The 18,639-nt window shown below is 35.8% G+C and overlaps 1 protein-coding gene across 1 annotated transcript in view; it reads left to right on the top strand.

Moving 5' to 3' along the window:
• Positions 1-18,639, top strand: part of WWOX (WW domain containing oxidoreductase) — a 532,815-nt gene that overhangs the window by 15,708 nt on the left and 498,468 nt on the right. Inside the window, exon 5 of the mRNA XM_059825031.1 lies at positions 13,290-13,396. Coding sequence (XP_059681014.1) covers positions 13,290-13,396 — 107 coding nt within the window. The remainder of the gene's footprint in view (positions 1-13,289; positions 13,397-18,639) is intronic.

The raw sequence follows: 18,639 nt of genomic DNA on the forward strand, positions 1-18,639 counted from the left end.
ATGTTGTGTGTTCAGAGCTCTAGGAACTGTGAGAGGTTCTGGTTATGTTCCTCTTCTGCCATTGGCAAGCATGAGCAGCTTTTCTCGCTTCTATGTATTTGCATGTTACAGACATTAACTATGCTACTTAAGATTTTGAGAAATGTGTGATTAGTCTTATTTTACATGTGGAGCAACAAATGGCTGCAGTAACTGACCTAAGTTTACAGATTATGTCCATGTCTGTATTCCAGTTTAAAGTGGGAGTTGGATTATTCTGTCACAGGATAAAAAGTATATTACTGTGAAAGCTATTCTAATTCTTTAGCAGAAGGAGTAATTAAGATGTATTAAGAGTAGAAAATATGGCAACTAGAAATGTGCAAAGAAAACTTTTCCAAAAAGTGCTTTATTTGTCTGGGTCCGTGTCCAGCTGTGAGCAGTTGCTGAGGGGTATAAATCCTACTTTTTTTGAAGGATTTTTAACTCTGAAGGTAAATTTGGACTATTTTGTGCCTTACTAAGATAGGCGATGAAGAGTACATAAAAATGTGCATGAACTGCTTGGCAGCACGCTTTTGGCATCCTGAGTGGATGAAGATTGTGGTCTGTGAGAAGGTATCTTACTGTATCTGTTTCTGAATCTAATCTGTGGTCAAAGGAATAGAGACCTAGACTTCCTGATTCTGTTCTTTGTATCTGGTACTTAATCACTCTGGCAAAACACAAAGTTATGTATCTAGAATGTAAGGCAGAGATATGCTTCATAATGGTATATGATGTAATTTGATGAATAAATATCACTTCCTAGACTTTATACACGCAAACAGGACGAGAGGTAATGGGCACAAACTTGGTCATAGGAAGTTTCATCTAAACATGAGGAGGAACTTCTTTAGTTTGAGGGTGGCAGAGCATTGGAACAGGCTGCCCAGGGAGGTTGTGGAGTCGCCTTCTCTGGAGATATTAAAAACTTGCCTGGACGCATTCCTGTGCAGCCTGTTCGACGTGAACCTGCTCTGGCGGGGCCGGTTGGACTAGATGATTTCTAGAGGTCCCTTCCAACCCCTGTCATTCTGTGATTTGGTCACTTAACAGGGGAGCTTGTCATGGACAAGGCAGACTGAATATGAGATGAGGAATTATACAGCCTGATTTCTGTGTGATCTTGTGTGAACTATTCAGCACTAGATTCTGACTATCAGTAGAAGTAATGCTTTTTACCTGCTTCACACTAATGTTGCAAATTGTGACTCAAGATTTTAGAGTACAATATCATCAGAAAACTAGTAGGTTTTAGAAAATGTTTAGTATGCTTGTTCACCGGGCAGTTTTTTCTATTTTACAGATATAAAGTTTCGTAGGCATATGTATTTTTGGATTTAACATCCCCTTCCCTAAACTGGCAAGGGCTAACTTCTTGGAAGATGAAAAAAATTGCTATAGAACATGCAGCTGTAATTGGTCATTTGCTTTGGAAGATTGTTGTCATTGAGCTCTTGGATGGGTTGCTGGTGTTCCAGCTGTTAGCAGGTAGACCTTAAATGTAATCTGAAAAAATATACATTAGTTTTGGTGTGAGAAGATGTGTGATATGTTTTTGTGCCCTTCTTGAGAGTGTGGCAAAGAGGTCTTTGATTTTTTTTTTAATTTTTTTTTTGCTCACAGCCTTACTTTATATTTTAATGACTTCTAATTCTTGCTTGTTTTCCATTCTCCTTGCTTTTGTGTATAGGTACTTTTTGTTAATACTGTTCTTATTCTTCATCTTTTGTTTCAGAACTCCATCTCCTGCCTTACTTTGTATGTCGGAACCACATGATGGATCATTTGAGTTACATAACAGCTTCCCATCTCCCTCTTTCCTTCGTAGTTTAAAGTACGCCCAAAAGGTTTGCCAATTTTGAACCTTGGGAGGTTGGTACCCATCCTGAATACCATCTAATCCAGAAAAACTAGAATTTAAGGAGGTAACCCAGGACTGTATAAATTCCCAAACCTCCATGTCTTGTTATCTTGCCCTTTGCTAGCTGTCTCTTATCTGCTGTTTTTATTTGCTTGCACTACAAAGAACAATGAACTGCATCTTCCCTGTATTCAGTTCTTTCACAGGATCCTGAAATGACTTTTGTATTAAACTCTTCCTCTGCTGCCTAACTAAACAAATTGTCTTATCTCATGTTGCCCAAAGACAGAGGTGGGTAGTGACTGCCAGAAATCAAGTAGCATTGTTTTAATTTTTGGTCTGCTCATCTGTTCCTTTCCCCCATAACACAAACTGTGAGCCCTTTAGAACAGGACCTAGCTATGTATGTTTGATTCTCTAAGACGACATCTTTCTTTGTAACCTAAATTGTGAGATGTTTAAGACAAAACCTTGTTTTATTATTTATCTGTAAAAAGTCTAGTATACCTTTTAAAATCTTCCACTGCTCATGTAACTGATACAAATAAATATCAAGTTTGTTTTAAGAAAAAAATTTGGTCCAATTTTATATTGTAGTACTTTCTCGGTATCTTTACATAACACTGAGTATTTCCTCATGAAATAACTTATGGATTAAAGCTTGGAGGATCTAGCACTTTAGCTGACAGCACAGTATGTCTTTTAATTATTCTGCCTTGGATGAAGTATTCCTCTTTATTAAATTTACTTCTTTTATTAACATTGCACTGTTGTACTTGCCAAAAGGAGATTCAAAACATGCAACTAATTTTTTTTGTTATGTTTAATTAGGGCTCAGCTCAGCAGTACAGAAACCTATGATACTGTTGGCTTACAGAAGAACAGAAGTATACTTGAAAAGAAACTAGACAACTTCTGGCGCTTTTCTCCATTTTTGCTTTCGTGGGAAAAGCTGTTGTGTTGCCTAAAGCTACTTCTGATGCAAAGAGCAGCTTTAGAGAAGGAGAGTTTGCCAACTCCATTTCTCTTAACTTGGAACTCCTTTTAAATATCTGATTACAAAAAAAAAAAGCCTGAGAGAGACAGTCAAAGATAAAATTTAAATTCTCTGGGCTTTTTTCCGGTCACTTGAGTAAGCTTGTCTAAGAAGGTGTGTTAAAAATAGCAACAACAAGGAGAAAAAAAAGCCCCAAAGTTTTGGGGATGAATTGGAAAAAAAAAAATGCCCTTCAAAACAGCTTTCAAAACCACGAAGATGCTGAATATCTGATCAGACTTTATAAACCCAGTTATGAATGCTCTTACACTGACACTTTTCCAGAACACAAACCCTTCAAGGGTGTGTGGGTTAGCTGGAAACTGGAATCTGTTTATTGTTGGCCTTTGATACTTCCTACTGATATTAGGTAAATCCTTAATGATTTTTTTCTTGTCTGTGACTGTTCTAAGTTTTGTTGCCACTGCTTCTCTTTAGCTTGTCTCAGCTTTGCTATAAAATACTGATCAAGCTACAGTAGCATGCACAAAAATGTTATTTATTTCCTTAATAATGTATTCAAGTAATGGTACTTATAAATAGACTTTATTTAAACAAATAAACAAAAAACCTGGTCACTTATCCCATAGTGACTAAAGATTCAGGAATGATTACTTACTGGGAAATAGTGTGCCCTAAATGTCATGTCAAACTTGACTACTCAGATCTGATCTAGATTTCATTGAGATGCTGGTTGAATGTTGACTTACACTGTGGGCAGATTTATTGTTTTCTGCTACTCTAGATTTCAGTTAAGTGTTTATTTTGGAAGTGTTTATTTTGCAATAAGAATAGAAGTCGTGTATTAACATAACTGTAGTCTAACAAATTATTTTTTATCCCTTATGAATATAAACATATGTAATTCTGAATCGAGTAATTTAGATTTTTACTAAAATTAGGATTATGAGTCACACTAAAATGAGTTCTGCTCATTTTGAGACAAAGTTGCTAGCTCAGGTTTCTTTTAAAATGCATGTGACTTTTTGTTTGACTTGACTTGGTGATAATATATGTAGATGCACTTTTAGGTGGAAAGGTTATTTTTGTCTAGGAAATGCGAAGTTGTGTGCCGACTTGTTGCATATTCAGATGTCTGTCTTCCCCCATGACATGTTAGCTTTTACAAAGGAAAAAATTCTATGCAAACAGAAGAATAAACTCTCTAATAAATTCTCCTTAAACATTAAATTATAAAGCCAAATGCTAAATTCTGATACATTTTTTAAATATGATAATTGATTTGTGTTAGAAAAACTGGCTGACTTGCCTGCAAGAAGCCACATTGTCATTTTTAAAGACAATCAAAAGAAAACATGGATTTATTCTACGCTTGAAAAAACATTGAGAATAAAAAGTTCAAAGAGTAATCTTTAGTTGCAGATGTGATGCTAAGATATGACTGGTTGTGCTAATTTCTGCAAATGATTTTAGTATTGTTAAAATGCTACTCTGCTAATGTCCATTGGACTGATACAATACACTTTAAAAAAAATATTCAGGAAAAATTTGTTTGGGATTTGGTAGGAGCATGATCCTATCATTTAATAGGTGAAGAAAGGCAAGATGAAACATGAAGGCTGAGCCTTTTTTTTCCCCTCTTAAAGAAGTGTATATTGTTTAAACAGAGCTTTGGGATTAGTTGAAATGAAAGATGCATGTCTGAATCCTTTTTGACTGGGATTTTTGGTTGCTGATGTACATCTAATGCAAGGAGTAGATGTGAAGGATAAAACTGGGATTTCACTGAAGATTTGGTTCTTACCTCCAATTCTGCTTCTCTCCCTTCACTCTAATACCTGGGCCACTGTTCATCTATTCAGGCACCTAACAGGACCTGTTTATATTTACATGACCTAGCAACTGAAGAAAAAATCCTGATTGGGATGATCTGTGCAGTTTAGTATTAAATTTCAGTTTTGTTTCTGTCTCCCCCTCTGTTTTAATTAAACTTCTTTAAGAATATCTAACTTAGATCAAAACCACAGTTGTTCAGGGTAGTCATCTCCATGTATTTTAGGGGCAGACATTTAACGGTTGGTGGGAATTGCCTTTATGCAACTGAAACAAGGTCCTGTCATGAGACATGTTAAATAGCTTGGCTCTGTATTTAATATGCTGCATCTCACAATAGGGTCCATTCCAGACTGGAACCCTTGCCTGTTATTGCAATATTTATATTGGATAGTAGCACCTCTACAACATAAAGGATAGGGAATGTGGGTTTGAATCTGCTGCTAGACTATGCCTTTGAATAGCTGAGATAATTATCAGTGTTAAGTTTTAACAGAGCTGAAAGGATGGAAGTCCAAGCTTTGTTCATGTCTTGTGTAATCGCATTTTAAAGTGAGTTGGTGGGCATCTTTGGACAGTACAACTAGAGTAGATACCAGATCTGACTGCAACTTTGTGGCTCTTAGTCACAGCGTATTTGTAATGTATGTGCCTGACATAGTCACTGTTCTATATTTTTGTTTGCTCACAGCATCTTCAGTTATGAATTTAGCTTTCTTTGCCTCAAATGATGCATTTTTAATTTTTTGCAGGAACAATGAGTCACAGATCTTTATAATCCAATCAATTTAGGGATGTTTTTTACACTTACTTAGTGTTGTGCTCCCTTCAGATGAAACAAAATATTTTGAGTTTTGTCAGTGACAATGGCAATGCACTTATTCTTAACAATAACTTTGCCTTGCCCTGAACAGTATATTGCAAAGAAGTGTAATGTGTAATGAGTGCATATTTTTAAATTGGTTAGATGGAAAACAGAACCAATGCATTAGTTATCCTGTTTTGTTTTGGTTGGCTTTTTCTGTGGTTCATGGCTCCAAGAAAAGCATGTTTGTCCAATTAACACACAAAGGGAGAGGCAGGATATATCTTTCATATAACATCAAACTTTTCAATGAAAAATATCAGCATGTGTCATTACCATGTGGCTGCAAACACACAGAAACAAAGGCAGCATTAATATTTCATGTGAATTGTTCATTTTAAATTTAGTCTCTTGAAAATATCTTGGTGCTTTATTTGCTTGAAAACTTGCATTTGGAGCAACTTGAATAACACACCTGTAAGATTTTATCCTAAGTATCCGTATTGAAGCAGAGTGATCGTGGCCAAGCAATCCTGATACCGAATGCACGGTGCTTTTTGGGCTCTGAAAAGTATGAGTTTGTTAATGATGTAATTTTTTGCATATGGCTGCCATCACTCCGTGTGAAAGATCTCTTGGATATTGTTCCCTTAAACCACCAGCACAGGTAATGACAAGCTTTAGTTGCAGAAGATTCTTCCCTACATTACACATCATTGTTGCAGTATTTCAATCTGAAAAGGAGGTAGCATTGACTCCAAATTCTTCATCACTTCAGCATATTTGAGTCTGCGTTGCTCCTTTACTGAGGAAGTGTTGAATAAGATCTAATTCACTGGTGTTTGGGTCTTCCAAGTTGAAACAAATCTAGTGATGTCTAGGAGGCAAGTCTATTTTCCATTAATATGTAGTTCTCTTCGGTCCCAAAAAATCAAAAAACACCTAGTCTGTTGAGATGCACGAGGGGGGATGAGAGTCTATTTTGGATTATAAAGATAATTTGTTGCAAGTTCTTGAGCGTTTAACCTTTTCACAACTCTCCTCTGTAGTAAAACTGGACTTAAATTGCATTTCATGTAAATTACCTGTTGCATTTTAAAAAAAAGTATTAGTATTGTCTATTGTGTCAGGGTTCTGCTCCTAAGGTTTTTCCTCATTTCCTTCCTTTTTAGCTGAAACTCACGTATACTCTTGATCCAGGAAAAATTTGCAGTTTTGTTTTCAAAGCAAAGGGGATTTGAAGGGAGTAACATCTTCTACCTGGAAAAATATTTTTGTGATACTTTTATTACTTCTGCATTAAAAATAAAGTATGATTTGGATGATGATTGGATGTTGCATATGAACTTTCTGATGGTTGCGTAAAAATTGTTGTGCTTTATCAGAACATTAAGGGTTTAAAAAGATGCATGCATACTGGCCTCTGTTGGATGGCTTGAAACTGCCAAGCCTCTGCTGGTTCTGTGCATGCCATAGGTTTTCTAGATAAGGTGTTGGATTTGTATTGTAGAAACATACTGGCCAAACAGTGAGAATACTTTTTTCTCCCAAAGATCTTAAAGCAAAGTAAAATTGAAGTGCTACATACTGGCCTATGCTTAGTTCAAGAGGAAGTGTCTGAGAAGTTTATTTTTTTTCTGGAAAGAACTCTGAGCAAGGAGACCAAAAAACCAAGAAAATCACATCCTTCTTTCTACATTCTCCTTTGTATCACTTCTGCCTGGAGGAGGGAGTTCTCTTAACTTGTATGTTTTGTACACTATCAGAGTTTAATTGCAAACTCCTGAACTAGTGGCTGTACTGTCCTTGAGTGAAAGAGGCGAGAAGGTATTTTTTCATTTACGTCCCAAGAATGTTTTAATCAAGGTTTCATATTTTCTGGATTGCAGAATTAATTTTAAAGCTGTTGCTTTTACTTTATGAAGTATAAATGTAAAATTATTGATCCTTCCCAAGAAGAACCAAATTGTACAAATAAAAACCTTCCTATTCTTTGGAAGTTGGATTTTTACTTGCAATATCGTAATACCATATATGGAAAACAAATTGCTCTTCCAGCTACTAGTTTATCAAGGAATGATTTGGTACAAGTGTCTTACCCATTTTATATTAAAAGAAAATAGAAATATTTAAAAAAAACCCCAAAGCCCAGATCTATTCTGAAAGTTAACTCACTTCACTTTGCAAATGGGGCATCTGTCTGTTTATAAGAACCCAGTAGATGTTTGCTGCAATTCGGAAAGCAACATGAAAGTTTGAGAACAATGCCTGAACACAGCTGTGAAAGTAATACACACTTCTAGTGATACAATATGTTCGTGCTTACAAAATCCAAGTTGGTTTCTGATGTTCTACAGTCCATAAGTAATCCATCAGGGGAGGCAAGGCCAGAAATATGTAACACAAGCAGGCTAATGCTTTTCACTTCCAATTCCACAGAACGCTTTTGTTCACTTACTTGATCTTGCTGTGTTTACTGTACTGGAAGGGAAGAAGGTTTTCTTCTGGACTGGCTTTTAGTTTACATTCAAACTGTCTGTGACATAGGGCTTAAGCTGTCCTGAGTCCAGCCTTCCTTTAAATCATACTCAGGCACATGTGAAGATGTTTTAGAATCTCAGGGGCTCCAGAGCTCTTCGATCGGTGGAGAGAAAGGAAGAAATTGAATGCAAACAAACCCTGTAGGCTTTTACATTGAGGATTAAGCTGTTGCAAAGAAAGATAGCATCACTGATTTTCAAATGTGTTGTAAATGACAGATCCAAGGTATCCTGGAGTGTTTGGGAGAAGGTGGAGAAGCTGAAGAAAACTTGCTATGGTCTGAAATGGTTTTGAATTTCTTCTTGTGTATTCAAACTTTCTTACTTACATTTGGAATAAAGGAATCTTTTAAAACATGTAAATGCCTGATGCAAATTCTTTACAAAATGTCCCCTGATGATAAATAGGCTGTATGCTGTCTACTTTATTTAAACAAGAAATTGCTGAATTACTTCTGCAGTCAGTGAATCCCTTTCTGTGTTTTATAGAGGAGGATGCACCATTGACAGAGCCATATACTCATCTGGTGTATGTTGACACAATGTAGTTGGCATTAATTGAGCAATGCTAACTGCTTGTTAATTGAGACCGTTAGCAGAAAATCTGTCCCAAAATTCACTGGTGGTAGTCGACTGCAGATAGACAGAGTAAGAGTATTGAATTGAGCAATCTTCACAGAAGATGAAGAATGAAATGGAGTGCTCGTTTCCGAGTCTTTATGAAAAGCATGCTGTAAGGATGGGGCTGAAGGGTTTTAGATGTCTGTAGCAAATCCCATGCACTGGTTAGTTCTGCTACCAGTCCTTTAGGTTAGCTGCTGATGTAGAGAGCTGTGCCGTAATGTTTATCCTCATGTATGTCTTATTCTTAAACCAGGTTGTCACTTTTGAGTGTCAGATTAGAGCTCATTCAGCTAAAGCGACAGAGCAAGGGTGGTTGGTCTCAGGACAGTCTTGACTCTTGAGATTTCCAGGGCAGTCACTTGAAATTTATCTTAATTTGTAAAACATTTGCTCAACATTGTATTGTATAGAGTGTTTAAATATACTGTGATTGCTCTCCCAAAGTGTACGTTATTTAAGCATGTTGTTCTTATGTCACATTTGGGGGAAGTATCTACCTTTTTCTTTGTAATTGGCTCTCCTGGATGCTCAAGTATATTATCCTATGCTGGTTTTTAATGTGGTTGTTCCTACTTTAAAAAAACCACAACTAATATATAATGAAGTTTCCTTCAGCCATGTACACCCTTTGCCAGCCGTTGCAGCTAGGCAGAATGTAAATGGCAAGAGTTCCTGTCAGCAGTAGGCTGTGCTATCTGTTCTACCTGGGTTAAATAGTGCTGGGGTATTGCAGCTGCAGAGCTATGGTATGGGGAAGGTTCAGCACTGAAGGATATGATTTGTTTCCTAGAAAAGATACTGGTGTCATTGCTGTTAATGTTCCTACATTGTGAAAGGGCTGTGTCACTGTAAGAGAGCACATTGGTGGCTGCAGTCTCAGATTAAGTGAAGTTTTAAAGAAATGTGTGGTTCTTTGGAAGTCAGTCCACAGAGTTGCTGTTGTGGGTAGAATTAAGGTTGTTCTGGTTTCTTAATTATGCAAGTCCTTAACACAGTTATTTAGATTTTTCTTTCTATATACTGTGTTGTGGTTTTTTTTGAGGTTTTACTGTTGTTTGTGCATTTATGATGTTTGTGGTTTAACTTTGGTGTATGAAACCACATTCAATGTGGATTTTGATTCAGTGTAGTTTTTATAGATAGGCAAGGTTTTTCTTTATGGAGTTTAAATAGCTTTGTACTTTAAATACTCAATCCTTGTGTTAGGCTGAGGTTTTAAAATTTACTGTATATTGAAAACATGGCTACATTTTGCTGGAAGACAAATGTGGTTGGCAAACTTAGTTTAACACAACGAGTCTGTTAAAAGAATAAAAATGTTCCACTATGCTAGAGGCTTTTCCCCACCTGTTTAAGCTATGTGATGATGAGGGAAGAAAGAAGCCTTAATTTTTGCAGGAGAAACAAAAAGCTAAAGCCATAAAAGGTTTTGGAAGCACCTCAGTATTCAAATTCCTGCTTCAGGTGTTTCAGTTAGAAATTGCATTCTTCTAAGCTCCTGCATGGCTGTTTCTTAAACTGTAAAGGTACTTAACTATACTGCTTAATGAGGATTTTCAGGTCTATGAACAGTTATTTTAAGGACGTATCTAAAAATGCTTCAGTCTCGAGTCTGAGCAAGTTGGTAGGTAGATCATGCTTAAACCCCAGTGAGCTCTATGAAGTAGACATTGTGTTACCTCTTCTTGATATATTTCATTTGGTAGATGGTGTGAAAAGATGCCTTATGAATTACGCTCCGCACAAAGTGATAAAAAGACCAAGTAGTAATAGTTATGTACAATTCCTACCTTATAGCTAGTAATTCAGTAGTTGAATTGGAACCTTTATGTGGTTTGGGGTACCTGGGTTTTTCTCCTTTTGCATAAATCTAGCTGTCCTAAATACAGTGCAAGAGTGTTCGTGAATGAGTTAGTAGTTTAAAATATGTCTGATGGGGAGAGACATCAGCACTTCACCTGTGGCAGATGGACTGATGCTTAAAAATCCTCTGAAAAGAGGTGGGGATGTTTAAGCACATAATTTCATGGAAAGATTCAGAACATGTCTGTCTAAGGGTGAAGAATCATCCTTTGGTAGCCCAGAAGAGAGCAAGTATGTCCTAGAGTGTTTAATAGTCATCTCCAAGTTTGTAGGGAAAAATCAAGGTGGTATTAAAATTAAATAAATTTGCAGCATGTAACTTACTTGGTTAAATTTTAATCTTTTTTAGTTAATAATAAGAATCAAGTTATTAACTGTAACAGAGAGTGGCATGGAATTCATTATTTTGCACATGTGAAATGGAGTAGGGTTAGCAAAACGTCATCACGCTTAGCTAATTAAACTGGCTGTCAGCTCTAGAGCTTTGTATAAGAGTAGGAAAAACTGTATTCCCAGGCATTCCAACTAGTTTTTAATATTATGACAAGCTGGCCAATATAAGCGTGTTTTTTGTACAAAACAAGAAGCATAAAGCTAGCTAATAGTACTCTGGTACAACATGTCTTACATTAGTTACATGAAAAATTCTAGTTCAATACGCTTAAAGTGGAATTAGGAACAGGGGAAATCTTTGCATATGCTGTAGCTGAATTCGTGTGCGTGCAATGAATTAACCAGGTAATTAAAGTTGTTTGGTGCAATGAATGGCTTTAACAGAGATACAAGAAAATTGCTTGGACTTAAATACTCTAAGTATGTAATTGCAGAAAATGGTATAAATTCGTCTTTGTGTCTGTTGTTTGTATAATGTAAGTTATGTCTTGTGCTGTAACTGAATTTTGTTGCTCCAGGGTGTTTTGGAAGTGAGACAGCCCATCTTAATAGTTTTTTTGGTAAACAATTTTTAAAAGGAAAACATGAACATGCTTTAAATGTCATAAAGCTATAACAAATACCTCTTCTCTGACTTCTTCGCACACTCAAATTGCTGGGCATTTCAGCTTGATTCTTCATTTTCTAGTTTAAGCTTGTCTAATTGGAACTCATTAAGCAATGTTATGCCTCTTTCAGCTAGATGGAAATTTCTATCATTGTTGCAGTTCCTCATGGAGATGGGTACCCAGTGATATTGGTGAATACATCACAAATACGTAGTAGCTCACCCATGATAGAAACCCAGTTTTCTGGCTCAGTTCTCTGCACTTTATGGGCATTCTGCACTCCCAAGAACTCATCTCCTGGTGTAAATTGTCACAGATTTTTTCCAATTAAATGACATTTACCTTGGACCAACTTCTATGCAGTTTTTCATTAATGAATTGAGCAGTGAAACAGAGTATGCTTGCAAAGCTTGCAGGTGACGTCAAGGTGGAAAGAGTTGCAGCTCTTGGTGGACAGTTTCATAATTTGAACTGATTCACTAAATTGCAGTACCGTCCCAAATTCAGAAACTGAAATGAATCTGAAATCTGAAGTCTTCTTTTAGAAAGGAGAATTGAAGTGCCCAAATTCAGAATGGGGAAGGAATGATTAACAGTATTGCAAAAAAAGGTGGTGTACAGTCATTGAGAAATTCACTGTGAAACTTTGTTCTATGAACGAAAGAAAAAAAACCTGGGGATATAGATTCATGTTGTACTTTAATTGCAGCAAAGTGTAGAATGCCTGTCCACTTGTTTCAGATTTAGAAAGAATGTGCTTGCAGATTAAGACTTACCAGTGGGTTATGCAAAAGAGGGAATTTGTCATGGATTGTTTCTTCTCTGTATCATCTGGTACACCCAGTGACCTGTTTAGCCCCATGATACTATGACCAATATATTGAAGCTGCACCGTATTTGATTGATTATTCATAATGATAACAATAGTGAAAATTTTTTCTCCCTATATCAGTTGATGATGGGACAAAAAATGAGTTTATTTTTCGCAGATAATTTAAGGAAAATTTTAGCAAAGATTTTAAGATGCATGGATAATAAAACATACATGTAGATTATAGATCTCCTTAGGTGGAATCTTGTTTTCTAAGAATGAGCTTGACAACTCCCTCCCGGTAATGGTTTAACACTTGGATAGTTCTCTGGTCCCTGGTTTTGTGCAGCAGTGTTCTACAGACGGGGTTGTGTTTGGATTGGAAAAAGGAGTAGTTGTCTCCACATGTTTTTGATTCTTCCTCCCTCACACATCCTATTGAATGATCCCCCTTGCCACAGGTGGTCCTCAGATTGATGAATCAAAGGCTAACTGTGCATCTAAAGAGCCCAGAGCTCAGTTTTAGAGTACTCTATCACTTTCAGTGAGATGTTGCCAGGCATAATCGTTCTGCAGTCTTGCCTTATGGCTCATTCTTCACAGTCGAACAAGTAAGGAGTAAGTATAATCCTGCTCTTCTAACACCTGAAGACACTGAGGCAGAGAAATTGAGTCTGCTTTTTGAAGATCCCAAGCCTATTTTGCACAAAATACATGCAATTATTGTCCCAAAGACGACCCGTTCACATTGAGATGTCTACCTTTTTTCATATGTGCTCTTAAAAGCTGGGTCCAGGTGACTATCAAACAGGTAGTCAGACTGCAGGTAGTGTTAGTGTACTTAAGTGTGTGGCTCACCTTTTCAGGTAATTTTATAGCTCTGTTTTGTTACTAAGATCTATTTCTAACTAGGCAAATGTTTTATCATAGGTTTTGAAACTGCAAAGTCTCTTGCACTGCATGGGGCATATGTTATCCTGGCCTGCAGAAACACATCAAGAGGCAATGATGCTGTACAACGCATTCTTGTGGAATGGGTAAGTGAATGTATATAGTGTCCAACACTAAGCTATGTTTTTCAAGTTGTGAAATCTTTTGTGCAGTACAAGCAGTTAAATAGATATTACATTGCTATGCAAGAATCTAAGGAAGAAGGCATTTGTCTTATTTTATAATATCCTGTTCAGTCACTGGTATACCAGTGATAGAGATTTTTCATTTCATATGACTGTATTGGATGGACTGCAAGGCTTGACATGCTGTTATCCATGTTATATACAGATGCTTTGTGGGGGTGAAAATGTTTGAAAGAACCACTGAGGCATGTTTCATAGTTCATAGGACAGGACATTTCCAGAACCAAAGTGTATAACTAACTGAAGGAGAATGTACACACTTGGTTACTAGAGACAGCCACTGTGTTGCCTGTAGTTTTTATACTATGGGACATTTCAGGGGGTCATTCTTACACTTTTCAAAACCAAGAATGTTTCCCTCCTTTTATTTCCTAGTCCATCAGGCCCAACAGCACTGCTGCCAGGCAGTCTGTCTCAACGTTTTAGTTCCTTCCTATTTCTTCCCTCTTTCTTTAATTTTTCTTCCATTTTGTCATGCAAATACAAGCTCTTCAGTACTGTCTATTCCCTTGTTTCTCTTTGACTCCTAACTTCCCCCTGCTTGCTTTTTTCTTTTTTTTTTTCTTTGGATCTTCTAAGACCCTTATTAAAATTTATTCAGTGTTCTTAATTTATTCCTCCCACTAGCAATTACTTGCTAGTAAGGATTGCAGACCAGTTTTGTCTGAGCTTGCTATGACTCCTGACTTCCAGGAGATAATCCGTTGACACAGTCCTATACACTTTACTTGAATAATAAACTACAGGGGCAGATTCTTGGAATTTTATTTCTTTCCTGCTAAAATTAGTGATGAGTGTTTTAGCTTTATTTCCCAAGCTCTGAAAATATTTCAACTGCTCCCAGATGATATGGGAGAGCACTCAGTAGTATTAATATTTACACATAAGTAGTCTACAGATAATTATAATATTTATTAGTTCAAAACAAACAGTGCTTATTTACAAGTAAGTATTTCCAAATAAGTGATCCTTATAATATTGCTAATTTTTGTAACCACAAGTTTCTTCAAGAAACCGTCTTTGTATTTAGGCCTTTTTTTCTTGCCCAGATGATATTAATGATTTACAGTAAAGGGTTATGAGGGGAAAAAAACCCTTCCTTTCCCTTCAGTACTTCACATTAAAGCTCTCTTCTTGTTTTTTATTTCAATAGCATGGAATTCCAAGAGAATTCCAACACGGGCAAGCATAGCGTGTGTTGCTTAAAGTTTATCTGTCTGTTCTCTTTCAATAGAACTGGATTTGTTGATATTCTGTCTTTTGAATTTAGTAGTTCCAGTCCAGCTAAATATAGCTATATCTATGTTTTTTATGGAACTAAAATAAGGCAGTACTGACTACCTTTTATTTTAAAAATATCCCATTACCTGCTTAATTCTAAGCATCTCTCTTTGCACTTTGAAGGCAATGGGGGTTCAGGAGTACTTGTCTTAATACCTATATTATCTCACCAAAAGTTAATGAATTGTTGATTGAATGAAGATCAGTGAAGGTCAAATTACTTCAGAAACACTGTGTTTATTTACTAACAGTTTTCAAATTCTAATTGTTCAGAAAAGAATCTCATCTATAAACTGGGTAGCTGGAAAGCCTTCAATGCATCTTTGTAATGGCTTTGTTGTTGTTTATTGAGAGGGACTAATTAACTTTGATTATTGCACTAATATTATGGCACTTTGACAGTCCCTCAGATTTATGACTCTGGGAAAATAAACAAATGAAATGCAGGTGCTGGAGCAGAAAGAATAAGTTATTACTGAACTTTAATTACTTGGAGTGTGTTACCAGGAGAGAATTAGTTGATGAATTACAAGATGCTTAAAATTTACATCAAATGGTAAGCAATCTTGAGGAAAACAAACACAAAAACCTGCCCCAAAGTCAGTTACTGAAAACAAAGAGACAAAGATTAATTTGATTGATTGATACTAATATTAAAATATTGATGTAAAATATTAATTTTTAGCTTATAGGTGTAATTACGGAGCAGAAAGTTGTTAATTGAAAATTCTTTTCTAAAATGAAAGAGTTTAAGAAGAATGTCAACAACCTCTGCATATGGTTCAGGTGAATTCTCAATATGTAGCTGCAACTGTCCTGCTATAAAGGACTTCAAAGCGTCCACAGTATTTTGTCTCCCTTGTTCCTAGAAAAAGCAAAATTAATGGAAGGAGATTGGTTTACTTTTCAATTTGGAACCAATTTTTAGAAAAATACAGCTGTTTAGGATGCAGTCTTACAAAGTCTCATGTTCGCGTTACTCGGGTAGTATTTTTGGCAACAATAGTGCTACCTACTTGTTTTATGGTTTTTTTGTAAATTTTTGAGATTAGGTCTCTGAGCTGCACTATAAATACTGTCTTCCTCCAATATTCCGAGGGGTGGAAATTTGGTAAATAAGTGCCTAGTGTTCAACTGAATGTCACAACCCCATTTTCTTCTAATCTGCATGAACTATACTTTTAAAAATCTTTGCCATATTGAATTCTAGCGTGTTTAATGTGTTGGTAATAAAATTGGTATACCTATAATAACATGTATATTACCAGAAGCAATGTGTATCCTATGCTGACTTTTCTGTGGGACAGTATGGCTTAGTACTTGACGTTTAAATGTCTGACAAAGAATATTTCCTTTTTCATTCTTTTTGTTGTCTGATGCAAAAGAGAGTTCAGCTTATTTTGCAAGAAAACAAAATAATTAAAAATGTATAAAGAAAGAGATGTTTTTATTTCAAGTTTTGAAGTTATCTATCTATCAATTTCAAGTTATCTAACTGATGGTCTGTATTAATTAAAGCCTGAAATATATATGGAAAAAAATGTAATTCTAAAAAACCAAAAAAACAACCAACCACCACCACTGCTGAACCACAACAAACAAACAAAAAAACCCCCCAAAATCAAACCTAGTGTAATACAACATTTAAAAATAAAGTACAGCATATGTAACAGTACTTAAGAAAGCCATCCAGCTTGTTCCCTTAGTGAATCTACTTGTCACATCCTTGTCTGGAATGCCATAAACTGAGTGTCCGCAGAAAGACAGCTCTTCTTTGGGCCTGTTGTACTTTTAAATAAGTTGTTAGCCAAAAAACCCGGTTTCAATCTGCTTTTAGTGAAAGCTGAAAATCAAGTTTATAAAGAGAAAATGGGACAGCTAAATGGCTTGGAAAAATCCAATTTGTTAAGATTTAGAGAAAACAGGAGGAATAGTGGGAGAAAATAAGATTTTTCAGATTAGCTTCCATTATGTTTAAAAAACAAATTCAAACTGATCTTAACTGGCTGTTGGAGACAAATGTAGAAAACTTTGTTTTTAACAATTTATGTTTGAAGAGCTGTTTTATAGAGAGTTTGAGCCATTTGAGTAGGGATTACCCGCACAAACTTGCTAATTACTTTAGATAACTTTTTTTGCAACCTGCAGTATTCCAGTTGTTTTCTTTCTAAACTGCAGCAGAATTTTGCTAATATTGCAAATAGAGGGTAATTGCCTTATATAAAGCGTCGTGACAAGTTTCAATGCGACTGGTCTAGCTACTCTGGCAAATATGATTTTTACAGAGAGGTATAGTTGATTATATTGGTACAATCCGATGTTTTACATATATACACATATAGAGTGAGAGAGAGAAGGGAAGAGAAAGTATGTAAAAGCGGCAGATAAAGAGAGATCAGTATAGCTTTATGTTTGATATCTCGAAAATGAATGTTGTTCATGCACGATGACATTCAATATCAATTTAAAACTGTTTGATAATTTCTTGCTCAGAAAAGAGGAAATTAGAATTCTAGAGTTATGATTCATTTTAATCAGAAAGAAATTGTCAAACATAAATCTCTTCTTGAGTAGTGAAAAGGCCTGAAAGCAGCCAAGAAAAAATATCAATACTTTGCAAAGGAGGAATGATTGTTCCAATTCGTAGCTTAATTGACTTTAAGGCTTAATGAAAAACACTACTGTGCTGTTTGTACACATAGTTGCTCTGACGAACATTGAAATCTATGCTCCAGGAAGAGAAGCTAGGTAATTTATTTTACATTATTATTGATATAATTTTCTAATTGAGTATGAGCAGAATGTTTGGATAAGACTGTGTAGCTCCAGATGTTAGTGGTATTCTCAAGAAAATACTTAAGAATATGAATGAATAAAATAGTTCATAAATCACAGCTTTTCTTGCCAAGAAGGTCTCATTTATTTATTCCTGTCAAATAGTCTTTGAAGTAGATATTAAAAGATAAATTGTAAGTTTAATACTTCATAAAAAGTATAATGTTTCTTTTGTAATTATTCCTCAGTGTTAGGCCTACAGCTACATCAAAGATTAGATTAAACTGTAAAAAGAAAATTTGGTTTTCCTTTATATGTGGAAACTTAGAAGGTAGAGATGTGACAAGAGAAGGGAGAATGGCTATGAAGAAAACCAGCAAAATAAACGTGACTCCTTGCTGTATTCCTTTCCCCCAAAGTACTCTCCACCTAAGGAGCGATTTATATTCTTGCTGATTAAGTAACTGAATGAAATTAAAACCTGATAAGTGAGTCTTTGTATTCCAATTGCAATCTTGTAAAGTGTGGAAAACCAAGAAGAAAACTGGGCACATTTACATAGAATATGGGCAATAGTTTTCATGTGTCAACTGTATGTGTTTCCTCCTCAAGGAAGGGGGACTGATTTTCCATGTAGTGCTTCATTTCCACCGGTGTCCTTGGTTTATGATTTTATGTGTGTGTGGAATACAGAATAGCTCTGTAAAATATTCTTCTGTCTTTAGTCTCTTGATACTAATGGATGCTAATCTTGATACAGAAGATAAAATTTCCTTTTCTATCTATTGGATGTTAATTTTGTGAGCTTTTTCTGTAAATCAGTCAGGCTATTAACACAGGATTTCCATGCCAAGACTATGTAAGAATATGTTAGAACCAGCACCATAAATTGTTCTTGGAATTCCCTTACATGAATGATTCAGGGAGGGCATCTCATCATGATTAGTGGCAGATTTTCATTTATGGAAAAAACTGAAGAATGCGTAAAAGATGGCTTTGGAGGTGTAGTAAATACTGAATGAAGCCACAGTCTGTTAGTACAGAATTAAAGAGTTTTAAATTGGTGCTAAATAAAAGTTCTTAAAAAG

This window comes from Gavia stellata, chromosome 15 (genome assembly GCF_030936135.1).
Source record: "Gavia stellata isolate bGavSte3 chromosome 15, bGavSte3.hap2, whole genome shotgun sequence".
Taxonomy (NCBI): Eukaryota; Metazoa; Chordata; class Aves; order Gaviiformes; family Gaviidae; genus Gavia; species Gavia stellata.